At 42.4% G+C, this 19,617-nt stretch overlaps 1 protein-coding gene across 1 annotated transcript in view; it reads left to right on the top strand.

Moving 5' to 3' along the window:
• The window catches only part of Dpp4 (dipeptidyl peptidase 4), a 76,893-nt gene that overhangs the window by 37,796 nt on the left and 19,480 nt on the right, over positions 1–19,617 (top strand). Inside the window, exons 11-21 of the mRNA XM_035447071.1 lie at positions 81–193; positions 7,318–7,453; positions 9,602–9,646; positions 11,654–11,761; positions 12,008–12,075; positions 13,002–13,055; positions 13,379–13,500; positions 15,013–15,060; positions 15,291–15,389; positions 17,853–17,922; positions 19,211–19,405. Coding sequence (XP_035302962.1) covers positions 81–193; positions 7,318–7,453; positions 9,602–9,646; positions 11,654–11,761; positions 12,008–12,075; positions 13,002–13,055; positions 13,379–13,500; positions 15,013–15,060; positions 15,291–15,389; positions 17,853–17,922; positions 19,211–19,405 — 1,058 coding nt within the window. The remainder of the gene's footprint in view (positions 1–80; positions 194–7,317; positions 7,454–9,601; positions 9,647–11,653; positions 11,762–12,007; positions 12,076–13,001; positions 13,056–13,378; positions 13,501–15,012; positions 15,061–15,290; positions 15,390–17,852; positions 17,923–19,210; positions 19,406–19,617) is intronic.

Genomic DNA, 19,617 nt, shown 5'->3' on the forward strand with positions numbered 1-19,617 from the left:
TTTAATGCAGTTTAAATTTATGTAATGATGAGACTTTACAAAAATCATTATCAATTCTGTGACTTTTTTTTTCCTCCTAGGCAGGAGCTGTGAATCCAACTGTAAAGTTCTTTATTGTAAATACAGACTCTCTCAGCTCAACCCCTAGTGCCGCTCCCGTCCAAGTCACTGCTCCTGAGTCCGTGTTAACAGGGTAAGACCCTTCACCTGAGTCCTTGGGTGTAGACAGTTTCCCACTTGCTGGGTAGAGCATTTCAGACACATATGGCAGCATCAATCATAGCATCATCTTGCATCATTGATTCATTCTTTTATCCAACAACTTCCTGTTGAAATTTTTCATATCTTCAGGCTAGTCACAATTCTAATGATGAACACACACAATGAATAGGGCAGGTGTCATTGGAGGAGGCAGACAATACCAGATGAACAAACAGATATCAGTCTAAAATGCCAGATGGTGATAAACATTTCAAAGAAAGCCAAGGTGGGCAAAGGTGATGGAGCCTGTTGAGCTCCATGGAATACCCTGTGGGACTATTACTGGCAGAGGAAATCCAAAGCCCTATGTCAGGAATGTGATGGAATATTAGAGGTACTACAAGGAGGAATGGAACCCAGTGAGGGGAGAGCAGAGAGTGGTGTAGGATAAAGACCACAAGGGATTTCTGGGCATGGCAATATACTGTCTACGGACAGGTGCCCACTGAGACCTGTCAGTCTGTAACCAACACATGACTATGGAGAAGTTCACAGGTGCTTCTCAATGATAATTTAAAAACTTTTTAAAACAGGATTGAACACCCTCATTCAGACACAGAGAAATTCAGAGAAACTATGGGTCACATTTGGGAATCCCTATAGTTGATTATCCTTCAAGATGTCACTTGCTTAAATAATGTTTGAAATCCTGCCAGCTAGCGTTGTAAGACCCAAGTTATTTTTCCTATAAAAGCCAGAGCGGGTATAATTTACTATGAGCCCTTTATTTGAGGCCATTATTTATGCTGACTTGGTTTAAGTAGCAGCTATCACACTGCAACAGCTTTTGTGACATGCCTTTTGTACAGATAAAAGCACGAGGCCCAGAGGTTAGACGAAAGACCTTAACCATGGGAGGGCCTGTTCAGTCTGTCTCTCTGGATAAGAAAGGGAGCCTATGAGGAACAGCTGGTGCCCTTGGGGACCCAGAGATGTCATCATTGTGATGGGGAAGCACCTTGTTCTTCTGGGTTGATGTTATCAAGTTGGCTGTGTGTTGTACTCTTAGAGAATTCCCTGCAGGTTGGACTCTGTGCTCAGAGAATTCCCTAGTATTAGCATGTTCATTCAGGCAAGAAATCTTATCAGTAAAAAATTTAAATCTAGTAATTTTTCCCATAAGCTTTTTCCAAGGTATAAAACTATGCCCAAGGGTTCTAAAATCTGTTTCTAGATTCAAGTCATCCACCTCTTAAGTCAACACTAATTAAAAACCACAATTTGCAATCCAAAGAATGTGAAAGGGGGCCTAGGTCCTTCTAGCAATTCTAATCAGAGAGGATAGAACAAACTTTTGTACAAATAACATGGAGAGTGAAGTGATGGAGGTGTGAGGAACAGGTTGGACGTATTCCAAATTGGTGGGGTGGGTTTTCCATGACCAGAGGGATCAAAGAAAGCTTTCTGCAGAATGTGCACTAGAGCAGTGGATTGCAGCAGGGCCGTGGTGGGGAAGGCACTGAGGTGGAACCCACAAGGTGTGGGAGTGCATGAGGCTATCCAGGAATAGCCAAGATGCACCTGCTGCAATCTATAACTAATGCCTGTCTGTGGAGAGCTGCAGTTCAGAAAACACTTCCATTTAGAACCAACTGTAGACCTCAGAAGTGGTTTATGAACTTCTTTAAAGGACCTGAGAGCCTTTTTTTTTTTAGATGAGATACAATATTGTGATACACTTCTAGGGGATTAATGGAAGATTGCTGTTTGTGTTAGACAAGCCTCAGTCTTTTCCCCACTCCTTTCCCTAGTAAAGAGGACCTGCGGAGGTCTCCAGAATGGTTAGAACTCCACCAAGAGCGAGCTGTGGATCACAGAGAGAAAACAATTTGCTTAAATCACACAGCAAGTTAGCATGGGAAAGGGGGGTTAGGACAGAGACCTTTACTTACTGAATGGAAATGAGGACATGACTGCTCCGATGTATGGTTGAAGAGAAGAATTTTATTGTAGATATGAGGGAGAGCAAACAGTCAGAAGCATCTGGAGGGGTCCAGAGAAGAGAAAGAAAGAAGCAGGCTGAACATGGCCAGCAGGCTGAGTTAAGGGGCAAGAGAGGAAGAGAAGAGAGAAAGAAGAGGGCAGAGTGCAGGTGGACTTAGAGAGGAACTGTGGACCAAGAGACCAAGAACAGAGGACCAAGAGAGCACATGGCCAAACTACAGGACTGGAGAGGGTATGAGAAGTGAGGTGACCCTCCCCCCAACATCTGCTTAGGGGTCCATCACACCCAGCTTAGGACTTACTCTGCCCTTGTTCTCCCTGGTCCTAAGGGACACAGTAGATAAAGACTCCCTCTCTCTCTCTCTCTCTCTCTCTGAACACTGGATGACCCTTGGTCTGCACACTAGGCTCATCAAAACCTGAGGTTGCCAAGCAAGAGGTAAACAGGACTGGTGTTCCATCCTGCCCTCCCCCAACCAGCAAGCTAGTGACACCTGTAAGAAAGTGGACAATCAGGCTTGTGTTCTACACCATGCTGTTTCCTAAGAGACTCTGCACCTCGCCCCACCCATCCCTCTTCTCAGCAATCTGTCAGTGGACCCAGGAGAGTTGGCATTCCTATCAGAGCAAAGGGTGGCATGGAGCCCACGGCCGGCGCTGGCAGTACGCCTGCTTCCTCTGGTGATTCACTGAATTAATCACTGCACAGTCTGCGGTTGCTCTGGGTAGCATTTCCCCCTCCATTATTCCTTCCAGTTAGCAAAGCATAGATCATCTTTAGTATCATTAATGTACAAATCTACACAAGTTAGAGGCAGAGATGTCACCTAAAAGCCTATTATGAAGTGTCTCCCCTTTGCTAGGACAAGAAATGACTTGGCAAGAGTTGCCACAGCAGGATATTCAAAGGTAGGTGCTGTGAGGGTAGCCAGCTAACTTTCTTCATAAAAATTTAGCATGTACATAACTCTCAAGGAATAAATAGATTTCATAGAGAAAGGGATTGTACGCTCGAGGAATCACAAGTGTGAAACAGACTAGTAGAACTTCTCAGTGGGCCAGGCAAACTATTTACAGGAGGGGCAAGTATGGTCAGGGAAATCTGGAAGCTCTCTGCTTGATTTGAACCCTGACTCCAAAACCCTGTGATTGGGTGATCATGGCAATGCTATGTAACCTCTCTGTGCTTGTGTATAACCATCTAGTAGGCAGGAACTACAATGCTACCTGCCTCACAGAGTGGCCATGGCTGTTATGGGAAGTACTCAGGCAGTTCCTGAGTCAAGTTCATGTGGGTTAAGTGCAGAAATTACCTCACTGCTTCAGCATTAAAATCAACCAAATTCCCTTTTTGACTGACTAATGCATCACCAAAACCTTGAATCTGTTGTTGGGTCACAATGCTCAGCCTAGGACAAGAAGCTCAGGCTCATAAGAAGGCTTGGCTGTAGGTGTGGGGCCCTCCAGCATTTCCCACTCACTACAAGAGGGGCAGTCTGTTCCATGTTTGCCCTCGTCCTCAGTCAGCATGTTATCCTATGAAGGATAGTTGGTAACCTCTTGCTGGCATAATACATACATACATGCATGCATGCATGCATACATACATTTACAATGGGGAGTTAAACTTTGAGTCAAGGGTTCAGTTTAGCCATCCATCCATTTGCATCCTTTTCATGGTTCTGAAGTCTCCTCACCCTGGCATGATATTGGCTCAAGGCTGTAATTAGAGGGAAGTATGTTTATAAAACAGACTGTCTACTACCTTGGTAAAAGGCCTCCACTGAGCCCTCTCAGAGTGCAGAGTACACTCTGGGCCACTAACCATGATGTGACTAAGTATCAGATCCAAGTTCATTAACCTTTATCTAGAAATGGACAGGGAAGGTGGCCAATGCACACGAGATTCCTGGCTACTCTCCCACATTCCATTACTCAGTGTTTTCAAATGGCAAAAAGTGTGGACTTTTAAGCCTGAAATATAATGCATGGTCTTTGTAGATAAAGCTACCTACCATGGGTGATGAGGGATCATGAAAGAATTCTCTTGCCCTTGTCTGCCTCTCTGCCACCAGAACACTTTTAAAAAGAGGAAGAACATTCCTGAGTGCCAGCATGTGCCTTGAGTAAGAGGCTTTTTCTCCCTAAGGAATGAGTTCACAGGTCTTTTCAGATCCCCCTTAGAGTTTCCTTTTTATTTTCTTCTGATTTTGGTTTTCTGAGACATGGTCTTACCTTGTGGCCTAGGCAGCCTCTGAACTTTCTCAACAATTTGCCTGCTTCAGCCTCCAAAGAGTTTGTTGTTGTTGTTACGGTTGTATTTGTTTGTTTAATGGGCAAGAATGACTGGGATAGAACCAGGGAGGGCTAACAGAAAAGGATCCCTGATTCCACTCCATCCCAGCTGACATTATATCCTCACATCCTGCACAGTTATGAATGGTTTTACACTTCGGTCCCAAGAAGAATTCATGACATTGAAACTGTAGCTTTATCCTGGAACACAGCCACTGCTGTCTGTTAGTGTCAGCCTTGTCTCTGGCTGCTTCCATACTCTGGCTGTGTGACAGCAGCAACATGTAGACCACAAAGACTAAAAAATAGTTGCTATCTGGGCCCCCACTAAATGTTTCTTCATCTTTGGTCTAGAATATTAATTTTGAAAGAACTTCATTTTCCGTGTCTTATCTTTGATTCTTCCCTGTTATTTGAAAGGATTTTACTCATCCTGGGTAAGAGTTAACTCTTTTTCTGCTCTTTTAACAATGTTGCATCTGGTGGGTGCATAAGAGCTGGATTAGATTAGATTAGGGGCCCTGGAGGTGAGAAGTACCCTCAGACCCTGCATTCTGAAAAGCTCCTGGGGATTAGTGGTACTGACTTAGCAGCAGTGGCTTTCCAAGAAAACCCCACTGACATGGGACTGTGTTTCAACTAAGCACTAGAGAAATAAGGGCCGGCTAGTCATTTCAGAACAAGGGTCCAAGTGGAAGAAAGAGAGGCCAACTGAAGAACCGTTTGTGTAGTGCAGGAGAACATGGCCACCAAGACAGGTGGGTGTGATGTAAACGGGAAGATATCATAAAGTGAGCTAAGGTGATGCTTGTTTGCTGTGCTGGTCCTTAGCATCTGAAAGCTGCAGTGGAATAACATGAAACCTAGGGTATCCTGGCCATAAAAGGGGAAATTCGAAGCTTCCAGGGGCTTAAAGTGCTGGATCTTGGGTGCTCAATTAACACCTTCTGTAGGCTTCAGAGCCTAAGAAAGAAAGGGAGACAAAAACAGAGAACTTAAGTTTTGTCTTTCCTGAGAGCTGCATACTGTTTTATGAACAAGACTCATGTGGCTCCTGCTTCAAGGGACTGGGCAGCCAAGCCAGAAGTACAGGATAACTGAAGGGGAGGGTGGCTGCCACCAGGGGAGGCCAAATTAGGGGAGTGATAAGAGTGAAGGAAAACAAGATATGAGGAAAGACTCCTGACAGAAGGGGGCAGGGCTTTGGTCAGACACTGAAGAGAAGTGATGTATGAATAGTCACAGAAACAGACCTGAGGAGGGGCAAATACCTCTGAGAACAGACACCATCCAGAGCAAAGTATGTTAGGGAGGCTAGCAGAAGAGTAAGTTATAAATTCCACAAATGTTACTCTAAATCACAACACAGTTCCAAAAGTCCTTGAAGGTATGTACTGGGGAGGACGCCTGGCTGGAACTGGTTCTATAAATTTGGGTTAAAATACTACAGAGTAGTACATTCACAAGGGCCATGTCTTGACTATTGAGAAATGTGTTTTGGTTTATAGTTCTTTGATTTGAAAACTCATAGGAATATGAGTTCACTTTTTTTTTTCCCCAATCTGGAAGCGAAGTCGACAAAAGGATTATCCCCGGTTTCATCCTAGTAGCAAGGTCATGTAGACCACAAAAGCTAAAAATACTTTCTCTTTTGGTCCTAACTAAATGTTTCTTAATCTTTGGTCTAGAATATTAATTTTTAAAAACTTCATTTACCGTGTCTTATTTTTGATTCTTCCCTGTTATTTGCAAGGATATTTTACTCATCCTGGGTAAGAGTTAAAACTCTTCTGCTCATTTGGCAACTCTGCTTTGGGTGGGTGCTGAAAAGCTGGGTTAGATTAGGGGACCTGGCTCCTTCCTCCTCCGTAGATGAGAAGTGCCCTCTGACCCTGCATTCTGACAAGTTCCTGGAGGCCAGTGGTACTGATTAGCAATAGTAGTTTTCCAAGCAAACACCATCAATAGGAGCGTGTTAAATTACCAGAACATTCTAGCATTTCTGTCAGTGTCTCTGAACTCACTCTATTACTCTCAGGTAGCAGACAGGAGATGGAAAAGTCTTACCTTTGACTCTCCTCTACCAGTGGCCCAGTTTGCAACTTAACAGTCCTAAACATATGGTTTTAGTCACGTGTGTTGAGCCATTTTAGGCTGTGTCTGCTATTTTCCTTGTTGGGTATACTTTTTCAAAGAAAATGTTCATTTGCAACAAGGTCTGGAAAAACTTACAGTTCTTTTTCTTTTTCTCCCAAGATAGGGTCTTTATGTAGCTTTGCCTGTCCTGGAACTCACTCTGTAGACCAGGGTGGCCTCCAGCTCACAGAGACCTGCCTGCCCCCTGCTTCCTGAGTGCTGGGATTAAGGGTGTGCACCACGATTGCTCAGCTCATATTGTGTATGTGTGTCGGGGTGTGTGTGTGTGTGTGTGTGTGTGTGTGTGTGTGTGTGTGTGTGTGTGTGTGGTGTGTACGTGATGGTACTTGCATGTATGTGGGCACATGCCTGTAGAAACCTGAAGTTGACAGGGGGGCATCTTTTGGGATTGTTCTCTACTCTTATTTATTGAGCAGAGTTTCTAACCAAACCTAGAACTTGCCAATTCTGGCTAGTTTAGCTAGAAGCTTGACCTAGGGATCCCCTTTCCCGGCCTCCCTGGTGCTAGGATTACAGGTGGTTGCCATAGTTGCCTGGATTTTCCTTGGACTGTGGTGGTCAGAAATTCAATTATGCTTGCAAGATAAGTCCTTTCTCCCCTGGGCCATCTCCCCAGTTGTACACTTTCTGAAAAATCCCCCTCCCCTTCTTTCTCTTCAGGGATCACTATTTGTGTGATGTGGCATGGGTTACAGAAGAAAGAATTTCTTTGCAGTGGCTCAGGAGGATTCAGAACTACTCTGTGATGGCTATCTGTGACTATAATAAGACTGACCTAACATGGAACTGTCCCTTGGTAAGGTTTCACTGGGATGCTCTGCTTTTCCAACAGCATGTGACTGACATGTGATGGATGTACAGGCTCCATGTCCTCAGAGATAGTGAAGGTTGGAGAACAGTAAATGTTTTAGTTTCTCTTCTCTCTGAGTCTATGTCCAGCCCTGAGGCAGCAGGTTAGTCTTGTCTGTCAGACACTGGTCATGGTATGTTAGTTGTGGATAGGGGAGAAAGGAGTGATTAGAACCCAGGGGACAGAATTTGACGTCCATGTTCAAAATCAGAAAGTAGACCAGAGCCTGCAGGCAAAATGATGGTTATTTTAACAGATAAAATATGGAGGATGGGAATTGGCTAGCTGAGCATTGGGAAATAAAATGAAAACCAGGAGGGTATAGATCCATGACTAGACTATAACCGTCTCTAAGCAGAAACCCGATTTAGAGCCTAAACGAATGAATACCCATGAGCCCAAGAGAGTGTCAATGCTAAGGGGATCTGAGTGCTGATCCAGCTGATGTTCCCATCGAGGACACCTTGAAGTCCTTCTGGCTGAGTATTTCAGTAAAGCCCTCTTGACAGCCAGCAGCCTCAGGACAAGCAGGAGCTGAAGTCTTGCTTTCTTGTGCCTCCTTTTTCATTCTGGTCATGAAACCTGTGTTACATACTCCTCGCTGCTCTCGTCCTAGATGGGCGCAGGGTGGAGTCTCATCTGAGAACTTGAGTGATGCTCCATATTTTGACCCACTCATTTATTTATGCAAGAAACATTTCTTAAAATGGCCCCACCTTGTTGCTAAGTTATGGGATTTTTTTTTTTTATTAACTAGACAGCCTGCATTTCCCAAAAATGTTTTTGTTCTGGTAGGGGGTAAGTTCTTGAAGATATGCCATAAGACTTCGCGCTTTGAACATTTACAATATGACTGGTACAGTGGGACCTGAGACTCAGTGAGGGTAAAGGTGCTTAAGTCATTAAGTCATAGGACACACCTGAACTCAAATTGCCAAGCAGAAGCTCTCTGCTTTCTGCTATTGACTCATCACAGTATCAGGGTATTGGGCCATAAGAGGGTTTAAGATAGATACAGAGGGTAATAGCAGATACTCTGTTGGAGTCAGGTGGAATGAGACAAGGAAGTGGCTTGGGAGAAGATGCAGAGTCATCTAGGATAAGATGTCCCATGTGGACAGATAAAGGAGAAAGGTCCATCGAAGCTGAGGATTGTGCAAGGACAGCTTAGAGCATGGAGGGACAGGATGTACTTACCACTGAAGCTGAAGGTGACAGACAGGATGGAAATGAGGCTAGAGATTTAGATTTAGGTGCAGAGGCCATGCTGCGGTGTTTGGATTTATGGAAAGCTGTTTCAGGATTCTAAAATGAAGAGTATAATGGGAAAAGAGCTGTCTGTTGCCAAATGAGATGAGCTAAGGGATAAGTAGGGAGGAAAATGGACCAGAAGGAATAAAAGATGACTAAACATCCAGTTAGGAGACTGTGGCAGTAGACCACTGGAAACATCCGATGAAACAAATGATGTCAGTAACTGTAGGGAAAGACAGAAAAGCTGAAGAAAGGGGCTAATGGAGGTTTCCATGAGAAGAGAGCAAACAGAGTAGGCATCTAGACTGAGTAGCTAGAAAGAGAAGGTCTACAACAAGGCTGGAGGGCTAGAGGAAATCAAAGGACAGTATCCAGTTCTGTGCATGTCAGACTTAAAATGCCAATTGGAGCTTCAGGGCAGCTCAAGGTCAGAGCTCTGGGCAACAGAAGTAAATGATCAAATGCAATTACATGAAAAAATACTAACATAAATAGAATTATAGGATGAGAGATTATTTTCAATTATTATATCATAAGTGTAATTTCATTTGGAGTGCATTTTGTGGGGCTAGGGATGTAGCTCAGTGGGCAGAATGCTGGATTAGCATGCCCAGAGACCTTGGTTCAATTTCCAGCACTAAATACAACTGAGCATAGTGGTGGACCCATGCAATCCTAGCACTTGGGAAGCTGAGACAGGATCAGAAGTTCAAGGCTTTGGCTATATTGTCAATTTGAGGCCAACCTGAGATACGTAAGACACCATCTAAATAAATAAATAAATAAATGGATTTCGCCATCTTCTCTTTGAAACACTGCACTGTCTTTTTTTCTCCCCAGGCACAGCAGCATGTTGAAATGAGCACTACGGGATGGGTCGGAAGAGTAAGTGTTCTGAGTTATGGAATTTATGCTTCTTGACTACTGTTCAGAGGTGGTTAATGTGTAACTGTCCTATGCCAAGGCACTATGCTGTCACTGATAGAGATGTGAGTTGGCCCATTTCCCATAGTGTTAGCTGTGCTTCCTATAGTGAATGCACTGCACACCCAAGAAGGTAGAGGGACAAGTGAAACATCAAAGTCAAGAGCAGAACTAACAAAACAAAGCATGTTCTCCGGGCCAACTGCAGCTTCCAGGGAGCCGAAAGGCAACCACTAGGGAAAGGCCGCCAGGATGCAGGTGTTCTCTTTGACCTGTTGCTTGAGTTCTTCACTTGCGAGACAGAAAGCGGTTTTTAACCCAGCCTGGACTACAGCCACGAGGAACAGCACCAACCCTACAGTGTGCTCTGTGACCCTCTCTGGGAGAAATCACACCCATGTGTGTGCCCACGTTGGTAGGTTCTCTGAGGAAGAGCTTTAAATGGGAGAGCAGGGTGACCCTCAGCGACTCACGGCTCTGGTCAGTCCCACCACATTACATGAACGTGCACAGTATCACACACCCAAGCCTGAGACTGTGGAAGAAAGTACCAGGAAGTGGAGGGGGGGGGCGCGGTGGGTACTGGGAAGGACTCTAGCCACCATGACACCTTTCGTGAAAGATGAAAACCGAATGGCATCTAGCTTCTCTGACTACTTGTGTTCATCCTTCTGTAAAAGGGAAACAAAGTGACACAAAAATTTGTAAACATTTCGCATCTCCCGGGTGAGAGAGGTGAGGCTTCAGTCCAGGAAGACGACCCCTTTCTGCTGGGCTGAGAGCTGCCACAACATTCGCATGTCCTTTCTCTCCAGGCGCTGATTGGGCAGAGGGGAGAGGTTTGCCAACATGAAAAGTGGTTTCCTCCATGGCAAGAGACATGCTACACTTCCTCACGACTCTTTGAAAAAAATATGTTTTTTCCTCTCTGTATTTAACCAGACAGATGCCACTTTTCACACATTTCTACTAGGCACAACTCCATCCAGGGGAAACAGGGAAATGTATTAAAAAGATAAGGCTGTGAACATAGGTCTAGAGAGGGGAATGTGTTTGAGAGCTCTGTAATGGGAACACCAAGTGTACTGCACGCCTCAGCTTGCTTCATAAATGAATTCACTTTGAATCACTAAATAGAAGAGGCGAGCGCTCTCCTCCCTTCCCCAAATGGGAGCCGATGAGAGAGGAAACATCAAGGGCGAAGAGAACCAACAATTTTAAAAGACCATCCCCTACCTGCTCAAAGTATAACTACGAACCAGAAATTAAAACGAAACATGGTCCTTCCAGGCTGGAAGAGACGCTCTTCTATTTAAACATCATTTTCGGAGAGCTATATTTTATTGAACTCTTTTTTATTTTAAATGAAAATTTTGTTCTATATTTCCATGTAACCACATTTTTTTTGTAAATTATTGATCATCTTCAGCAAAATGAAACGTTTTAGGATAAAAATAACTGTGTGACTGCTTCCATGGGAAATCTACAATAGATATGCCTGAGGTCATCTAGTCCAGAAGTGGTTAAAAATTATGCCTGACTAAAACACAAAACAAACAAACAAACAAACAAACAAAAAATCAACTGTAAAAGCAGGATGACAATTTCTCCATACTACAAAGCACTTCCAACCTGAAATTAGATAATATGTTGCTTTCTAGAAAGTGTGCTTAGGTCACACACCCACATGGCTGGAAGTCTCCATTATCCTTCTCCCAGGAAATGTCCCAGAACAATGGAAACATTTCTACGTGTCCCATATCCACTGTGGGCATCTGTGTACATTTCCACATGTGTCCCCAACAAATTAGCCTGTGAGTTTCTTCTCTGCTTACTGTTTTCTAGTTAGAAAGACTTTCCTTTTTAGACCTTCTAGTAAAACACAGGTATTGGAGAGGACTCCAAAAACTGGAGTTGGTGTGAGATGAGACTGGTACTGTGATATTTCTTTCCTCTGTCGTTGTCTAGTTTAGGCCTGCAGAGCCCTTCTTCACCTCTGATGGTAGCAGTTTCTATAAGATCATGAGCGACAATGATGGTTACAAACACATCTGCCACTTCCCCAAAGATCAGAAAGTGAGTATGCTTAGGCAGCTGATCTGAATCTGACCTCTTTTCCTAACTAAAACAGAAGTCACTGGTGGCATTGAGCAATGTGTACAAATAGACTAAATCAAATTCCTCAGTGGTGCATGCGATGAAGGGATAGGACACTGATGTCCCCAAAGCAACCTCATGGGCTATTTGAATTCCTGATATAAATAACTCTACTTAACTTTAACAGGAGAGTCTAATAAATCTCACATTTAAAATCTCAATCAGGACTGCACATTTATTACAAAAGGAGCCTGGGAAGTCATTGGGATCGAAGCGCTGACCAGCGAGTATCTGTGAGTATACTCTAATGATCAGGAAGTAGGCATTAAACCCACACGTTATAATCACACCCTCTCTCCCAGAAATGCAGGAAAATCTCCCACAAAGAGTAGTCGATTTGGAATGTGTTCAATCCTTTTTTTTTTTTTTCTTTTTAACATACGGAAGCCTTAATGATTTTCACATATGCTCAGCAGACTTGATACCATGCCACCAAGCAGTTCTACCTCTACCTCTTGGTCTTACCTGCATTGCACTGGAGGGGCTGCAGTTTCTGTGGAACGTCTTGGATGGCTGCAGAGGCCATTCTGGCCTTCTGTTAACTTCAGACTTGCATGGACTCTTTGAAAGGCTGAGAAAGGCAATTTTAATCTGCTGCTGTTCGGCCTTGCTCTTTGGAACATGGACAGCTTTGCTGTAAGCGCCTACTAATAGCATACATGAGCTGTCAGCAAAAGGCATGTTACTTTCCATTGGGATCTTGCCTCTTAGTTTATTGGCCTCATTATAGAGGAATTTACCATTGCCCAGAGTAGTCTCTGAAGACTTCACAGAAGGGACTCTGCTGCTCTCTGGGTCCCCTACATCCATGCAGTGTGTGTCATAAGACAGAAAACAGGATTGGTACTTGGGGTGAAGGGTTTTCTGTTTCAACCTAGCTGCTCAGGCATATTTTCCATATAAAAGCCCTCTATTGAGTTTTTACTTACCACTTCAATCCAGGAAGAACTCCCTGAATTCCTACATTAGAAATGTCCTGGGTAGAGATGATGGAGGCAGATAGCTTCCGGTGTGTGGTGGAGGAGCCAAGCAGCACGTGTTGACAGAGGGCACACGCTCATGCAGTACAGCTGTGTGTGCCTGGGGTCGGCGATCAGGGGATGTATTTAACATTTTTGTAAAACATGTTTACTATATATTGCCTTTGTTTTCTTCTCAGATACTACATTAGTAATGAACATAAAGAAATGCCAGGAGGAAGAAATCTTTATAAGTAAGAGTGCTGTTGAGATGTTGACATATTCTTCCTTTCTCTCTCTCTCTCTCTCTCTCTCTCTCATAAGTACTTCTGTTTCTGCTTTTACCAGTCATATATAACCAAAACAATGAGTTTTTTTAGGTTGTTTACTGGCATTTCCTAAAAATGGGGGATTGAGATTATTGTGAATCAATACATGTATTTTATGACAAAGAGAAAGAATCTGGAGTGTTACTTTGGCAGTCTAATTCCACTGAAACCAGAGCACAGCATCGCTTAGTTTCTTCCTTTTGCATAGCCCTTGATGAAGCAATTAATCACCACTGTTGGTTTTACAGAATCCAACTTACTGACCACACAAATGTCAAGTGCATTAGCTGTGATCTGTATCCAGAAAGATGTCAGTATTATTCAGTGTCGTTTAGTAAAGAGGCAAAGTACTACCAGCTGAGATGTTCGGGTAAGTTTGCACTGGCTGTGAGGAAAAGCAGATGGCTGGCCTATGGGAGCTCCTGTCCCTACCACCCTGAGGGAGGTGGTCCTAAGGGTTTCCTCCTAGCACCTAGTCCTTCTTCTCTGCTCAGATTTTTTGCCTTTGCAAACTTAGGAGCCCTCAAACCTCAGTTCTTTTCCACCCAGTCATATCATGTGATGTGAACACATTTCTTCCCTCTGAGTTCTTTCTTATACACCCAAGTGCTATAGGTTTTAAATGATTGTTTTATGCATTCACCCCTAACCTGAATAAGCAACTGTGCATGGTGCCTGTCACCGAGAGCTCTTACTGCCCTGTCCTCTTCTGAGATTGCTACTGTTAGTATTGATTACAAGTCAAGAAGCCTGGGCAAGGGAAGGCACAATGGCAGATTCTAGTCACACAGAACATTCAAAGCACTCTAACGGACTTCTCCTGAGTCCCTCCCTCTAATGCTGTGCCAGGCTGTTTCTCAAAATAAAAGAAAGAATTTAGATATTCTAGAAAGACTAGCCAATAGCAAAAGGGGACTTCAAACTACTTATGCTGTTCTTTCCTCCCTGGTGTATTTTGTTCCCGATGATGCATTTCTTTAGTATTCTTTACTATGGCTACATTTTGCCATCATTTCTTGGGAATGTTCTTTATATTAGGCACTGTGCTAAAAGCTTAATATTTATGATCTTATCTAAGCCTTAATAAATCTTTTAAAAGTGCACATTATCTCACTTTATATGATATTGGCATGTAGATACAGTGACCTAACTAATCCAGCGAGTCCGCCAGGATTCAAATCCAGGTCTAGCAGTGCCTTTACTGTGGTTTTTTTTTTTTTTTTTTTCAGCAAATATAAAAATTAAAGCTATCATTTAAATGCATTAAAATCAAATAGCTCACAAGAGAGTTTGCTATACATTACCTTCTACTCCACAGCTACCACAGTTGGGATAAATACTCAAGATACAGGCTTGTGAGAAAAACACTTTTGCATGCCAGAATGAAGCTGCCTATCCAAGTCAGGCGCTGCAGGTGTGCCGCCTGCCTGGCTCCCTGACTCCCCTGAATGGGGCCCACGGGGGCGAGGGTGAGAGGCGGGTGAAGCTGGCTACAGAGTTCTGCCCACTCACTGTCCAAGGAGTTCAGGGCTTGAAAGGTGGTATGGTCAGCATGGGGTAACAGACAGAGAGTTTAAAAGTTTAATTTGTCATTTCAGCTGGCTGATGAGAAAACTGAGCATTTGGGTAACCTGCTCAAGATGTCCAGCAGGACAGAGTTCCATTTCCTACCCTCTTTACTTAGACCTGTGCCTTTCCTTCACTTGATTACATCTATTTTTAAGAAAAAGAAAATTGGGGATGAGGAGGAAACAGCTAAGCTTCTTATCTATTGCAATAGCTCTTTCATGTTCTGTCAGACAGTAATAGCTGGTCTGTTTGAAAGCCCATGCACGCATGCTATATTCATCTAACACATATTTTTTACTGATTACATTCATAGGTCCTGGTCTGCCCCTCTATACTCTGCATCGCAGCACTGACCATAAAGGTATTTTGTTGTATTTCCCCTTCCATTGGCTTGTAGGAGAGCACGTGTCAATAGTACCATCATGAGATTTTCCCTTGGCTTTAGTTCTCAACAATGACTTGGACATAAGCTTTGGAGCTGAAGTGTGCACAGCCCAGGTGCTAACCTGCACACTTGCTCACTATTGCATCGCATGATCTAGATTCTTTGCACTGTTAGGAGTCATATATTTTTTCGTATATTTGTTTTAGAGCTACGAGTCCTGGAAGACAATTCTGCTTTGGATAAAATGCTGCAGGATATCCAAATGCCTTCGAAAAAATTGGACTTCATTGTTTTGAATGAAACAAGTAAGTTAAATTTCTTTTGGAATCGTGTTTCTCGTGGAAAGAACAATAAAATATAAATAATGTGACAATTTGGTCTGAACCAAGTGCTTTTTGTTGTATAAATATAATTTAAGGGGTTATTTTTTCCCCCATGGAACACTATCACAAGAATTACTGCTTTTGCTTTTTTTTGTGTGTTTTAAAATAGGACTTTACTTAAAACTTATTCTGTCAAGTGAGCACTTGGGGAAAATGCACTTGGGGATGATGGGTCAGTTCATCCAGTTAGTATGTCTGTTCTCCTAGTAAGCATTGATTAGAAAGACAAAATGACTAAGTGAAATCACACCTGATACATTTTATCTTTGAACTATACAGTTTGAAAATACCTAAAATGATTATGGTAAAATTTGAGGCCATTTCTAAAGTACTGAAACCTCAGGGTTGTTGTTATTGTTGTGGGGGGTGTTGGGAATTCTGTTGTTTTTCTGTTTCCTACTTAGCTCAAGACTCAATGTGGCATAAGCATGGATTACACTCAAGGGACCATTGGTCAGGATGTTAAAACAAACACACAACAGGTTTATTTGAGCTAGAATTGCTTGTTTCTATTCAGTTTCTTTTCCCACTAAGAAACAATAACTTATGGCAAGGGAAGAAATAAATCACAATTGATAGAGTTTCATTTTTTAAATTTGGCATCATGGGAAATACGGCTCAGCGGTTGGGAACAGGCACTGCTCCTGCAGGGCACCTGGGTTCAATTCCCAGCATCCAGTGCTTTTCAAACCACATGTGACCCTGGCTCCAGGAATTCCAACATCCTCTTCTGGATCCCCAGGGCACCTGCCCTTACTTGCACACATCCACACAGGGAGACACCTATAAACATAAATTAAACTAATATAAATAAATATTTTAAAAGAGTAAATGGTTACTCTTTTAAAGTATTATTCAACTTCTGTCATCCGTAAACAGTAGGACCGGCCCTGGATAGCAGTGCCACTTCTGCAGAATAACTTAGCATGCTGCTCGAAGTGAATGTGCCTGTGAGTCACCAGGGCTCTTGCTAACAGGAGCCTTCTGACCCAGCAGGGGGCCACTGCTCCCTGTCCCTGAGACATCTTGAATGTAAAGAGCTCATTTTGACAGCCTGGTGCAGGGTTCTGCAATGAATATGGAGATGGGATTCTATTTCTGTGGGCACACAGCGGGGAGTCCTTAAGGTTTTAGGGCCAGCAAGGCCTCATGGTTAAAAGGAAATTTTCACAGGGATTGTGGGAGGGCACTGACAGTACAGGGGAGGGAGTGGCATTAGTCTACAGTCATTTGCACTGCAAGAAAGAGGGACTGAGACAAGGCCTGACAAAAGACACCAGGGAGGTGAGCTCCTGAGACCAGAAAGAACTCCTCCTCATAGAATAACTGCACATTTACAAAAAGATGGAGCTAACCCCCGCCCCCCAATAACCAATAAGTGCTGGCCAGACAAAATAGAGATTGAATAGTAATGGGTGTGTGCATTGAAAATATCAGTCAGCTTGACTAATAGTCTGATATTTGATTAAAATTACAATAGAAAATTAAAAAATTTTCTTCCTACTGACACATTGAATAAAAAGCACACACACAATTAGTAAAATATAAATTGGAGATAAGCCTACCTATATAAATATTGGACTACTGAATCTTTCTTTTCTCCTTAACCAAAATCATTCTAAACTCAACCAAGGAACAAACAGGAAATTAAATGTAAGAAACATTTCTAGAGATGAGAATTATTTTGAGCCTGCTGTTTAAATCTTCCTGAATATATAGATTCGATTAAGATTTATTAGTCTCAATTATTTTGAGGGCAAAGAAGACTGATTCATTATTTGGAGATAAGTTTTTCTCAAGCACAGGTGTTTGGAAGAACCCAGGGAAGTGCATGCAGACTGTGAAAGCAGTTTGCTCCACAGAAGCCGTCTTCATTCTGGGAAAGACTGAGATGAAAATGGGGCTCTGCTTTGCGGTCTGGGATGGCAATAGGAATTATAAAAATGCTATTAAATCAGAATTTTAAAAGGGAGTTATGGCCCACTACAGATTCTAAACAGCTTCAAGGAAATTCAAGAAGAGGAAAACATTTGGGAGGAAAATTTAGAACATAAACAAGCTAGATAAGTAGAGAAGATGCCAAAGAACAGAAGCATAGAAACAAAACATTAGGAATCCTAAAACGCGCTTGCATTTTACAAGGCGCTGATGGATTTCACGGCTGTATTAGAAATAACTTAATCGTTTTACGACCAAAATAACTTGCATTGATGAACCAAACAGAGAGTTTATATCTTAAAAACATGATCCTAAGCTGATCCTTTCCCCTTTCTATCTAATTTGACAAATTGTTAAACTCTATAGACACATTACCAAGAAATAAGGAATGAAACCTCACACTAATCCTTATTTTTAACACACTAATTAATCTTTCTGTTTGTTTAGGATTTTGGTATCAAATGATCTTGCCTCCCCATTTTGATAAATCCAAGAAATATCCTCTGCTCTTAGATGTGTAAGTATTGAAGCAGTCAGTAATTTAGCAGCTAACTGCGGTACCTCTCGGTGGGTACAGATTGATGAAAAATTGAGCTGGTGTGCCTCTTCCTTCCTGAGCACTGTTTCCTCCTCCCATTTTGTACTCACAAATCCCACCCTCTGTTTCCTCCTGACTTAATGGATAAGATAGATACTTCTCTCTGTCATAGTCATGTGGTTTGCTTTGCTTCCTAGAAGTTTAAGGGAGTCACACTGGCATTTCCAAGTCCTCACCTCCACCCTTCCTCTTCAACATCTTAGCAAGCTAGAGAAGGGCACTTTCAATCTACCAAATTTTCTGACATTGATGGGGCCAAGGAATTTCATGTTACAAAAAAAAAAAATGTTTACTCATATCTGAATGCATGAATACGTTTCTCCTGTTTAAATTTAGAATGCTTCATCATCTAGTTTAAAATTAAAATAATGTGATATTTTGTTGAAATGAAAGTTCTTTTAACTTCTGTCTCCACGAAGAGGCAAGAACGTGTTAGTAGAGGCTTGCCTGCAGGACTTGCCTGTTGCTTGTGGGGTTGAGGCAGCCAATGAGCAGGAGATAGATGATTTAGGAGGGAGCTATTATTAGAGAAGATCTGTATATACCCAGGAATCATGTAGACTGTGCAGAGATACCATTGAAATAAGACGAAATGAGCTATAGGGATCATCTCTTGTATACCAAGGTGTCGATAAAGGTTGTGCATACTGCTGCATGTGTGGCAGGTAAAGATTGCAAATACGGGATGTTAAAACTCTTGTCGTACTGAATAGCACACCTATTTCAAATTTATATTTCTTTATCCTTGAAGTCTTCAGTACTGGCATTCCTTCATACTTTGGTATGCAAGATCCATAGGGAAACGAAAGCATGTGATACTCTGGTCGCAGTACTTAAGAAAACCCCAACCTAAGAATACATGTGTAGACTAGGAGTGTTTCTGAATGGAGATGTAAAGCTACACAAATTTTCATTGTTTTTATAAGACAATTTCCCCTACCCCCACTATTCGATGAATTACTTCTATTTCTAAGATTACACAGTACTTTAAATGTAGAATGTATTTGACAATAATGTTCAAGTACAAATCTTTGGAATGAATTTAAAGGAAACACACATCCATAATGGTCATGTTGCCAAATTTAAAGGGCCCATTCTTGACAACCCAATGGTTACAATGATTTTCAGGCTCCCGATTGAGAAATATGCAAGTGTTCTTTATTTAACAGGGGAAAGCAATAGTCTTACCAGTCGGAACTTTTCACAGATATGCAGGTCCCTGTAGTCAAAAAGCAGATGCTGCCTTCAGACTCAACTGGGCCACTTACCTTGCAAGTACAGAAAACATCATAGTAGCTAGCTTTGATGGCAGAGGAAGTGGTTACCAAGGAGATAAGATCATGCATGCAATCAACAGAAGACTGGGAACATTGGAAGTTGAAGATCAAATTGAAGCAGCCAGGTAACTAACTAGAGATGAACTCAAATAGCATTTACTGTTCTCTTTATTTATTTATACGTTGCAAAATGTGAAGAATGCAAATTTTTTTTTGGGGGGGGGATGTGTGGCCCTTCTTCCCTGTAGGTTTTTAGTGCAGGTAATACATTTAGGTGAAGATGTGTCATTAGAAATTTCGATGAAGTTTTAAGAAGGCATTTCCTAAGTTTCTTCTT

This window comes from Cricetulus griseus, chromosome 6, assembly GCF_003668045.3.
Source record: "Cricetulus griseus strain 17A/GY chromosome 6, alternate assembly CriGri-PICRH-1.0, whole genome shotgun sequence".
In the NCBI taxonomy this organism is placed as follows: Eukaryota; Metazoa; Chordata; class Mammalia; order Rodentia; family Cricetidae; genus Cricetulus; species Cricetulus griseus.